The following is a 12,494-nucleotide window of genomic DNA, read 5'->3' on the forward strand; positions in this document are numbered from 1 at the left end:
CCTGAGCTCCACCTCCTGTCAGCATTATGGCGAGCTCCACCTCCTGTCAGCATTATGGCGAGCTGTGTAATTATTTCATTATATATAACAATGTAATAATAATAGAAATAAAGTGCACAATAAATGTAATGTGCTTGAATCATCTCGAAACCATTCCCCGCCTCCTCCCGGTCTGTGGAATAATTGTCTTCCATGAAACCGGTCCCTGGTGCCGGAAAGGTTGGGGACCGCTGCTCTAAACTTAAGCGTTGAAAACGCCAAGTGTTAGATTAAGAGAAAGTGACAAAAGCATTCAAAAAGCCAGCTCCTAGGAGTTTGGATAGCTAGTTGGGATCTGATTGTTTTAGTTCAAATAGAATATTGCTCCTCTGCTGGGTCACCTCGATGCTGAGCAGGAGACGGGGAAAACCAACACAGGCAGGAGTTCGGGGACTTGCTGGCAGTCCAGAGCTGGGGCACTGTCATTCTTCCAGACCCCAAACAAAAAACGTTCCAGTTACCTGCACAGGGCACTGGGTAAACAACCAGATGGCTGTGCTGGTTTTTGGAACCTGGTTCCTTCAATCCTCGCAGAAGGCCTCACCGGAAGACCTTTCCAGATTCTTTGCTACAGTGTCTGCTGCTTCCTTTGCATTTAGACAGAGCACAAGAGACCCGAGGGGAAGCTTCTCTGGTGACATGTCAGATATTCAAGCCATACACATACCTCATCTCCATGCATATTTGCCACGTATTTGAATTCTGGAATCCCGATTCTGTGTTCCTTTGGAAAGCGTCCCACAGTAAGAACCCACAGGTTTCTGCCTTTACAGGGAAGAAGAGTATAGAAAAATAAGTTGTCTTTTGAAATGACGAATGAACTCTGGGAGAATGAGAACCGTGAACAAATGATGCTGCTTCTCCCACCTGATGGATGTTTCACAACCACCTCAGTTCATGTGACTAATGCTGCCTTGCTTAAAACACTTTTAGTTTCCAAAACCCTTTCAATTTAGCACAAATATTTAAGTTCTTATTCTAGAATGTGACTTTTTAAAATCGAAGACTTATTAGGCTATGTAGATCTTATTTTTCCAAAATGTTTATATAGTTTGCTCTGAGTTTCTGGTGCTTTATAGAAGCGATCTTGCTAATTCACAGTTACACAAAATTATTACTGATAGTTGATACGGAGGGTGCCATAACTCTCAGTGCAAGGAACATGAAGAAAGCAACAGCAAGAAAATATGTAACTCAGAAGGGAGATTGTTTTTACAGTAAATCCTGAGTCCTGTCATATTCAAATGCTCATGTAACACAGCCTCTCAGCAATGAGTGTCCTTGATGGGCATGAGTCCTGCCATGTAAGCCGGGAAGCACAAGCCATCCTAACAATGCCTCAAGGGAAACTTCTAAGTCCTGACTCTGCCATAAATGGTGTGATTTGGGCAAAGGAGGACAGAGACTCAAGATTGTTGAACATCTGCTCTGGGCAGATGTTACCATTGCATCTCTGGTTCACGTTACCTGAGGCAATCCCTTGTCCTGACCCAGGGAAATGGATTTTTAACCGGACTTTACAAATGAAAACACTGACCTTCAAAAAATATTAAATAAACTGCTTATGATCACACAGCCAGTAAAAGGCTGTGATTTGAGCCGCAGAGCCAAGACCTGAATCCTGGCCTATGTGACTCAACTCTAGGGTTCCTGCCACTAACGAAAACTGCCTGTCTCTCAAGAAGGTTGGTGTCCTAATCTGTAAAATGAAGAGGTTTCTTTCGATTCTAAAATCATCTGGCTCTTTTAATACAAACACTTTAAAATTAGAGATTGGGGAAATATTTGATATCCAGCACCTAGATACAAAGTTCACATATCTGTGACAGCTAAGCCTTCTGTGGAATTCAAGAACCCAGGAAAGGAGTTTAACAGCAGCTCGTGGGCTAACGTTGAGCGGATTTCTGCAGAATTTCGGGTGTAGTTCCTTCAATCTGGGGGTCCAATGGGCTGGGGAATACCCAGTTGCCATAAGGAATCCAGGGAGAAGCAGATACTGGACTTGTCTTTTTCACCATTTATTGTATTTTTAGAAAGGTTTTTTTAAAAAAATAAATTTATTTTATTTATTTTATTTTTGGCTGTGTTGGGTTTTTGCTGCTGTGCGCAGGCTTTTCCCCAGCTGCGGCGTGTGGGCCTCTCACTGCAGTGGCCCCTCCCGCTGCAGAGCACGGGCTCTAGGCACACAGGCCTCAGCAGTTGTGGCACGCGGGCTCAGTAGTTGTGGTGCACGGGCTTAGTTGCTCTGCGGCATGTGGGATCTTCCTGGACCAGGGCTCGAACCTGTGTCCCCTGCATTGGCAGGTGGATTCTCAACCACTGCGTCACCAGGGAAGCCCTCACCATTCATTCTTAATTTATTCTAACAATTATAGGGAAATTCGTCTTGACAGGGTGATGCTTTATATTTAGTAACTGCAGAAATTGTCAGAAAACACCCCCAAAAGGCAGTCTATCTGATTGGTGTCACCTGTTCAGTGCAGCACACCCACATCATTCATTTACACATCCATTTATTTAGTACCACTATATCCAGGCATTTAACCAGGTGATTAGACCCTACAAATAAGTCACACTCTCTATGCCCAGTGAGTTTCTGGTCTAGTGGAGAACAGCAGCGTGCAAACATCATTACACTAGACTGTGACATACACGACCTTAGTGTGTATAAGGTACTGCTGTGGCTGTAGAATAAACGAGGAACTTTTTCCAAGGAGTGGGATCACATAAAGCTTTACAGATGTAGGGGTTTTAGAGCTGACTTCTAAACAGAGTTCTGAAGAATGACTCCGAGTTAGTCATGTGGACAAGTACAATCCATCCAGTGATTTCCCGCCAGAACCGCTTCATCAACCAGATCCTTTCATCCCCCAGATCCTTTCATCCCCCAATAGTACCAATTCTCAGGTCATCTAGGGCTTCAAATCTACCAAGTTAATATTTTCACGTGAAGCAAGGGAGAGGTTTTTCTGAGCTTTTTTTCTATTAATCTTGGCTCTTTAGGTTTCCTTCTGGGGAATTCTTTTCTGTAGCTATTAATGCTTTTAAACCTAGAATAACCACAGATTTATACAGAATCTGGCCTAGTTCCCTCACAGACAAGGGAAAAAATTCAGTATCATCTCAACATAATGTTTACTAGTTGTTATATTTCTAACTCTGCATTTGCAACAGCTGACCTGTAATATAAAGGATAGTGTAAGACAAGAAAAACCTGACTTGACATGGGTATCCAATATTATTTGGTTTAAGGAAGGAGGGAAATCAAACCAATAAAACCTAAGTGAAGAAGTAGCTGGGTGGTAACTCAATCTCAATTTTGGCTCGAATGGCCCCTAAGTGAACCGCAAGATGAGAAACTTACCTTGAATAACCTCCATGGCACAAAGTCTGAGAATGAAAACCTGGAGATATTCACCAGGAATGACAAGCCTCTTAAAGTTTTTTAACCAGCCTCTCCAACGAACACTGGTTATCTCTGGCTTAGACCAGAGTAAATGCACGAAGGACAAACTATTGACTTTTCACAGCTTGATTGCCAAGGTGAGGGTAATTTAAATAAGATTTTTTTTCTGCCAAGGTTGGACAGGCTGCCTTTATTCCTCAAAGGTCCTGCTAATACCAGGTGTGCTCAAGAGTTCTGAAATGCTCGGCCACTTTCTCTTCACTGCAAAGTAAACAAAACCTGGATTCCAGGATTTCAGTATCTATATCCAGGAGCCCACTCAGAGCTTGACACAAAGCCCAGGGATGTGACATGGTGCCCAGCTGAGTTTGCTTGTAGGACCAGGAAAAGTCTTACAATTCAGAAGGCTTCACAAAGATCCACAAGGCAAGGAAACAGAACGCTCTAGGCGTTCAGGAGAAAGCAGAAGGAGAAGCTTGGAAAATGAAGTACAGCTTCAACAGGTAGAAATGGGAGTGTCATTCCCACATCAGAATCACCTGGATCCTTGGAAAAACACCAATCCCTGAGCCCCATCTCCTAAATCAAATTCTAGGGGGAGGGCCCCAAACCTGCACTTAACAGGCTCCCTTGGTGATTCTGAGGCCTATTAAAGTTTGAAAGCTGCTGAGATTGAGGCAGTGAATATCCAGATAGATTTGGGAGGCAGTGGATCTTGAGGTAAAATCATCTCATTTTCCATATAATCATGAACATGTTTCTATATTAACAAATATTCTTTGACTACATCTTTTTAAATGGCTGCTTAGTATTTTATTACACAAATGCAGTACCATTTATTCAACCAATGCTCCATCATTAGGTGTCCAACTCTAAGTAATTTTATGTAAATTACAGCATGTCCACTCAAATTACGTACAGAATTTATAATGTAAAAATATTTTATCATGTGAAAGAAATCAGAATGCAAAATTATTTAACTACAACCATATAAAACAGACTGTTCATTAAAAAAATACCATGGAAGAAAACAGATCCAAAGCATATAAAGCTTTAAATGAAATAATGGGTGAGTCCCTACAAGAATTGAAAACTGCACATTGTCAGTAATAAGGGGCTAAGTGATAGGATGATAAAACCAAGTACTTTTTTTTTTTTTTCACTTTTCCGTCTTTCCAGTTTTTAAAAAATAAAATACCGAATCTTATCATTTATTAAGTTCAGAGACTGTGCCGGGCACTATGCTGTGCACTTTATAATACTTGATCTTTACAACACCTCTGTGTGGTGGGTGATATCCACAATTCATTGACATAAGTGGAAGAACCAAGGTTCAAACCCAGGTCTGTCTGATTCCAATATCTATGTTCTTCTGATGACGCCAGGCTGCCTCAATCTCCCTGAAAGTACTAGGTAGGCCAGGGCCAACCCCACCCTGGGGGGAAAGTTCCCTGGCAGTTCCTTCAGCAAGGCGCTGCCATAATTTGCGCCTGGAGCAAGTTCCAGGCTACTACCTGGCTTTGACGATTGAGCCAGAGCAAGACACCCAAATCAAGGGCTACCCTACAGGGACAGCCCATACTGAGTGTTGGCATAACGACCCCATCAGACCCTCTCTACTCCCAGAGTTTCAGTGGGACATGCCCAGAGAGAAGCGGAGACGCTGCGTGGGTGGCCGGGTCCCAGGAGCAGAGCTGCAGTGTCGATGAGGCTGGTTGTATTCATGGTCCCACCCACCAGGCTCCGATCTCCAGGGTGATGGATCAGTTGTTTCCTAGACTTCCATATTTCTCTTTGTGTCCTGACAATTACCCTTGGACCTAAGTCAAACCTTGGGGGAGCTTTCTCAAGGCATGAGTTTGTGACCTCGTACATAGTGGGAATAACAACTCCATTGGCAAGGCTGATGTAAGGCTGGCGAGTCCCTCCTGCCTTCCCTAAAAAGAAGCCAACGATCTGACACCAAAACTTCGGTCTCACGTAGGTATGTTCCCATTACCACATACACAAAGAGCCGAACACAGCACGCAAAGCCCTATTTCAAATAATGTCCCAGAAGAGCTGAAAAATTGCAATGACTGCAGTCAAGTTAAACACTCAGTCTCCAAAGTCATGTGTCCTTGGGCTTGAAAGTGGAGGAAGAGGTTCCTGCTAAGTGGCTCATGACAAAAACAAAACAGACGCAAACAAAACAGGGACAAAAGTCTCCAGATTGGCTGTGTTTGCACAGTAGTATGACTCACAGCTCAGAGCATTTTACATTTATTCACTTAGCCCTGAAACCACAAGTGGTAGGCACAAAGATTATCCTTTCACACAGGTGGATGCCATCTTAGGGAAGCTCATAAGGCCATGGTTCTCAACATGTGGTCCCAGGACCAGCATCATCAGTGTCACCTGGGAACTTGTTAGAAATGCACATTCTCAGGCTCCACCCCTAGGTGCTGAGTCAGAGACTCTCAGGGGGAGAACCGGCAGTTTGTGTCTTAACAAGCTCTCTGGGGGATCTTCACACATGCTAAAGTTTGAGAATCGAACTAACAAGGGATGGTGCAGGATAGTCTATTCAGAGCCTGCTCTGTTCTTAACCACTATGTAGCACTGCTTCAGTCACCTAAGAGATGGAAAATATCAGAGAAATGTGAACCTGTGCCCCAAGCTTGCCATGTCCCATTTCTGGTGTTGAGATTTTTTCTGTCTCCCCTTGGGAGAATTGGACATGGGAGGAGGAGGTTGAGAGGATCCTATGAGGAAGGTTTGAGAAGTTAAAGCTATCATCTGCTCCCTTTGGTATGCAAATCTCAAATTGGTTTGCCAACTGATGTACCAGTTTGTCCCCAAACTGCTCTCTATTCAAAGACTACAGGCGAGGCAGTCCCTCCCATCAGGAAGCTTACACAAGCCTCTTAGATAGCCTCATCCACCAGAGGGCAGACAGCAGAAGCAAGAAGAACTACAATCCTGCAGCCTGTGGAACAAAAACCACATTCACAGAAAGATAGACAGGATGAAAAGGCAGAGGGCCATGTACCAGATGAAGGAACAAGATAAAACCCCGGAAAAACAACTAAATTAAGTGGAGATAGGCAACCTTCCAGAAAAAGAATTCAGAATAATGATAGTGAAGATGATCCAGGACCTCAGAAAAAAGAATGGAGGCAAAGATCGAGAAGATGCAAGAAATGTTTAACAAAGACCTAGAAGAATTAAAGAACAAACAAAAAGATGAACAATACAATAACTGAAATGAAAACTACACTAGAAGGAATCAATAGCAGAATAACTGAAGCTGAAGAACGGATAAGTGACCTGGAAGACAGAATGGTGGAATTCACTGCTGCGGAACAGAATAAAGAAAAAAGAATGAAAAGAAATGAGGACAGCCTAAGAGACCTCTGGGACAACATTAAACGCAACAACATTCACGTTATAGGGGTCCCAGAAGGAGAAGAGAGAGAGAAAGGACCAGAGAAAATATTTGAAGAGATTATAGTCGAAAACTTCCCTAACATGGGGAAAGGAAATAGCCACCCAAGTCCAGGAAGTGCAGAGAGTCCCATACAGGATAAACCCAAGGAGAAGCATGCCGAGACACATAGCAATCAAACTGGCAAAAATTAAAGACAAAGAAAAATTATTGAAAGCAGCAAGGGAAAGATGACAAATAACATACAAGGGAACTCCCATAAGGTTAACAGCTGATTTCTCAGCAGAAACTCTACAACCCAGAAGGGAGTGGCATGATATACTTAAAGTGATGAAAGGGAAGAACCTACAACCAAGATTACTCTACCCAGCAAGGATCTCATTCAGATTCAATGCAGAAATCAAAAGCTTTACAGACAAGCAAAAGCTAAGAGAATTCAGCACCACCAAACCAGCTCTACAGCAAATGCTAAAGGAACTTCTCTAAGTGGGAAACACAAGAGAAGAAAAGGACCTACAAAAACAAACCCAAAACAATTAAGAAAATGGTCATAGGAACATACGTATTGATAATTACCTTAAACGTGAATGGATTAAATGCTCCAACCAAAAGACACAGGCTTGCTGAATGGATACAAAAACAAGACCCAACTATATGCTGTCTACAAGAGACCCACTTCAGACCTAGGGACACATACAGACTGAAAGGGAGGGGATGGAAAAAGATATTCCATGCAAATGGAAATCAAAGGAAAGCTGCAGTAGCAATACTCATATCAGATAAAATAGACTTTAAAATAAAGAATGTTACAAGAGACAAGGAAGGACACTACATAATGATCAAGGGATCAACAATCTAACATATAAATATATATGCAATTTAAATTGCATAAATATAACAATTTAAATATATATGCACCCAACATATGAGCACCTCAATACATAAGGCAACTGCTAACAGTTATAAAAGAGGAACTCAACAGCAACACAGTAATAGTGGGGGACTTTAACACCTCACTTACACCAATGGACAGATCATCCAAACAGAAAATTAATAAGGAAACACAAGCTTTAAATGACACAATAGACAAGATAGATTTAATTGATATTTACAGGACATTCCATCCAAAAACAGCAGATTATACTTTCTTCTTAAATGTGCACAGAACATTCTCCAGGATAGACCATATCTTGGGTCACAAAACAAGCCTCAGTAAAGTTAAGAAAATTGAAATCATATCCAGCATCTTTTCTGACCACAACGCTATGAGATTAGACATGAATTACAGGGAAAAAACATGTAAAAAACACAAACACATGGAGGCTAAACAATACGTTACTAAATAACCAAGAGATCACTGAAGAAATCAAAGAGGAAATCAAAAAATACCTAGAGACAAATGACAATGAAAACACGACGATCCAAAACCTATGGGATGCAGCAAAAGCAGTTCTAAGAGGGAAGTTTACAGCTATACAAGCCTACCTCAAGAAACAAGAAGAATCTCAAATAAACAATCTAAAGTTACACCTAAAGGAACTAGAGAAAGAAGAACAAACAAAACCCAAAGTTAGCAGAAGGAAAGATCATTAAGATCAGAGCAGAAATAAATGAAATAGAATCAAAGAAAACAATAGCAAAGATCAATAAAACTAAAAGCTGGTTCTTTGAGAAGATAAACAAAATTGATAAACCATTAGCCAGACTCATCAAGAAAAAGAGGGAGAGGACTCAAATCAATAAAATTAGAAATGAAAAAGGAGAAGTTACAACAGACACTGCAGAAATACAAAGCATCCTAAGAGACTACTACAAGCAACTCTATGCCAATTAAATGGACAACCTGGAAGAAATGGACAAATTCTTAGAAAGGTATAACCTTCCAAGACTGAACCAGGAAGAAAGAGAAAACATGAGCAGACCAATCACAAACAATGAAATTGAAACTGTGATTAAAAATCTTCCAACAAACAAAAGTCCAGCACCAGATGGCTTCACAGGTGAATTCTATCAAACATTTAGAGAAGAGCTAACACCCATCCTTCTCAACCTCTTCCAAAAAATTGCAGAGGAAGGAACATTCCCAAACTCATTCTATGAGGCCACCATCACCCTGATACCAAAACCAGACAAAGATACTACAAAAAAAGAAAACTACAAACCAATATCACTGATGAATATAGATGCAAAAATCTTCAACAAAATACTAGCAAACAGAATCCAACAACACATTAAAATGATCATACACCATGATCAAGTGGGGTTTATCCCAGGGATGCAAGGATTCTTCTATATACGCAAATCAATCAATGTGATACAGCATATTAACAAATTGAAGAATAAAAACCATATGATCATCTGAATAGATGCAGAAAAAGCTCTTGACAAAATTCAACACCCATTTATGATAAAAAACTCTCCAGAAAGTGGGCATAGAGGGAACCTACCTCAACATAATAAAGGCCATATACGACAAACCCACAGCCAACATCATTCTCAATGGTGAAAAACTGAAAACATTTCCTCTAAGATCAGGAACAAGACAAGGATGTCCACTCTCACCACTAGTATTCAACATAGTTTTGGAAGTCCTAGCCATGGCAATCAGAGAAGAAAAAGAAATAAAAGGAATCCAAATTGGAAAAGAAGAAGTAAAACTGTCACTGTTTGCAGATGACATGATACTATACATAGAGAATCCTAAAGATGCCACCAGAAAACTACTTGAGCTAATCAATGAATTTGGTAAAGTTGCAGGATACAAAATTAATGCACAGAAATCTCTTGAATTCCTATACACTAATGATGAAAAATCTGAAAGAGAAATTAAGGAAACACTCCCATTTACCACTACAACAAAAAGAATAAAATACCTAGGAATAAACCTACCTAGGGAGACAAAAGACCTGTATGCAGAAAACTATAAGACACTGATGAAATAAATTAAAGATGATACCAGCAGATGGAGAGATATACCATGTTCTTGGATTGGAAGAATCAATATTGTGAAAATGGCTATACTACCCAAAGCAATCTACAGATTCAATGCAATCCCTATCAAATTACCAGTGCCATTTTCTACAGAACTAGAATAAAAAAATCTTAAAATTTGTCTGGAGACACAAAAGACCCCGAATAGCCAAAGCAGTCTTGAGGGAAAAAACCAGAGCTGGAGGAATCAGACTCCCTGACTTCAGACTATACTACAAAGCTACAGTAATCTACACAATATGGTACTGGGACAAAAACAGAAATATAGCTCAATGGAACAGGATAGAAAGCCCAGAGATAAACCCACACACCTATGGTCAACTAATCTATGACAAAGGAGACAAGGATATACAATGGAGAAGACAGTCTCTTCAATAAGTGGTGCTGGGAAAACTGGACAGCTACATGTAAAAGAATGAAATTAGAACACTCCCTAACACCATACACAAAAATAAACTCAAAATGGATTAGAGACCTAAATGTAAGACCAGACACTACAAAACTCTTAGAAGAAAACACAGGAAGAACACTCTTTGACATAAATCACAGCAATATCTTTTTTGATCCACCTCCTAGAGTAATGGAAATAAAAACAAAATAAACAAATGGGACCTAATGAACCTTCAAAGCTTTTGCACAGCAAAGGAAACTACAAACAAGACGAAAAGACAACTCTCAGAATGGGAGAAAATATTTGCAAACGAATCAATGGACAAAGGATTAATCTCCAAAATATATAAACAGCTCATGCAGCTCAATATTACAAAAACAAACAACCCAATCCAAAAATGGGCAGAAGACCTAAATAGACATTTCTCCAAAGAAGACATACAGATGGCCAAGAAGCACTTGAAAAGCTGCTCAACATCACTAATTATTAGAGAAATGCAAATCAAGACTACAGTGAGGTATCACCTCACACTGGTTAGAATGGGCATCATCAGAAAATCTACAAACAACAAATGCTGGAGAGGGTGTGGAGAAAAGGGAACCCTCTTGCACTGTTGGTGGGAATGTAAATTGATACAGCCACTGTGGAGAACAGTATGGAGGTTCCTTAAAAAACTAAAAATAGAATTACCATATGACCCAGCAATTCCACTTCTGGGCATATACCCAGAGAAAACCATAATTCAAAAAGACACATACACCCCAATGTTCATTGCAGCACTATTTACAATAGCCAGGTCATGGAAGTAACCTAAATGCCCATCGACAGACGAATGGATAAAAAAAGATGTGGTACATATATACAATAGAATATTACTCAGCCATAAAAAGTAATGAAATTGGGTCACTTGTAGTGACGTGGATGGACCTAGAGACTGTCATATGGAGTGAAGTAAGTCAGAAAGAGAAAAAAAAATATCATATATTAACGCATATATGTGGAACCTAGAAAATGGTACAGATGAACCAGTTTGCAGAGCAGAAATTGAGACATAGAAGTAGAGAAAAAACATATAGACACCAACCGGGGAAAGGAGCAGGGTGGTGGTGGTGGTGGTGTGATGAATTGGGAAATTGGGATTGACATGTACACGCTGATGTGTATAAAATGGATGACTAATAAGAACCTGCTGTATAAAAAGATAAATTAAATTAAATTTAAAAAATATGGAAAAATAGGTCAATTAAAAACAAAAAAAACACAAAGACTACAGGCAAGCCTTAGTGGCTTTGCCCCAAAGTTGTGGAATCTGGAGATGGCTGTAGTTCAGAGATCTGTCTGCTAAGTTGACTAGGCTGAAAAAGTAGTGTGGGTGGAACAGCAACAGAGAGACATGGACGAAACCCATCTGCTCTCCACAGACCCTGTCTCTGGGGCCCAAGATTCACACACATGCCCTGCCGTCACGGCAAATTGTCCAGCATTCACTGTGGCTTCTGCACTGAGTTGAGCGGTCTGGCCAGCCCACATGAAGGTCTAGTCTGTCTGATTCTGTACTTGCAAAGCTGCGAACCCACTTGGACAGATGCAATGATTCCACCCCCGCCAGAAGTCAGCCACATGACCCCAAGAAGCTTCGCTGCCATTTCCTGTGTAGTGGGCTAGGAATTCCTGAGCTTGTTCATGAATGGAGGAACTTGTCAAGAAGGGGTTCAGGGGTGCAGAAAGGAATTGGGCATCCCGGGGGTCCTGCAGCTACGGTGACGAGAGCAAGTGCTCTGCTCTGCCTGGAAGCAGCCGTGGGACGGGGCTGACTCTTCCAAATTCCAGCTGAGGCCCTGAGTTTCGGGGCCCAGTTGGATATGGAGAGGAGTGGGGCACAGGAGCCATCCCAGGACCGATAGGCAGGTGTTTAATGCCGAAGTCTGCCGCACTAGAACTTCCCACTGCAGAGATCTTGGTGTGGGGTCCAAAGTGCGGCCACCTGCTGTGTGAGAGTGAGCCGGGCCCTGCAGGAGGCTGTGAGACTCAGCGGTCCCCAGGGCCTGTGCACAGGTGTCAAGCCTGCGTGCCTTAGACCCGGGAAACATGTCCATCTGCACTTTTCCAATGGGCCCACCAGCAGTAGATCCCAATGGCCAGCTCCTTTAGACCCAGCATTCCTGACTTCTTACACTGATGGGCCAGGCCTGGACAAGGAAGCTTCGATCAGCGGAGGGTGCGAATCCTGCTATCGTTGG

The 12,494-nt window shown here is 41.5% G+C and overlaps 1 protein-coding gene across 3 annotated transcripts in view; it reads right to left on the bottom strand.

Annotated features, from left to right (window-relative positions):
* The window catches only part of CPM (carboxypeptidase M), a 93,309-nt gene that overhangs the window by 49,461 nt on the left and 31,354 nt on the right, over positions 1-12,494 (bottom strand). For all 3 annotated transcript variants that reach the window (XM_036865839.1, XM_036865840.1, XM_036865841.1), the window contains exon 3: positions 707-804. In XM_036865839.1, coding sequence (XP_036721734.1) covers positions 707-804 — 98 coding nt within the window. The remainder of the gene's footprint in view (positions 1-706; positions 805-12,494) is intronic.

Source organism: Balaenoptera musculus, chromosome 10, assembly GCF_009873245.2.
Source record: "Balaenoptera musculus isolate JJ_BM4_2016_0621 chromosome 10, mBalMus1.pri.v3, whole genome shotgun sequence".
Lineage (NCBI taxonomy): Eukaryota > Metazoa > Chordata > Mammalia > Artiodactyla > Balaenopteridae > Balaenoptera > Balaenoptera musculus.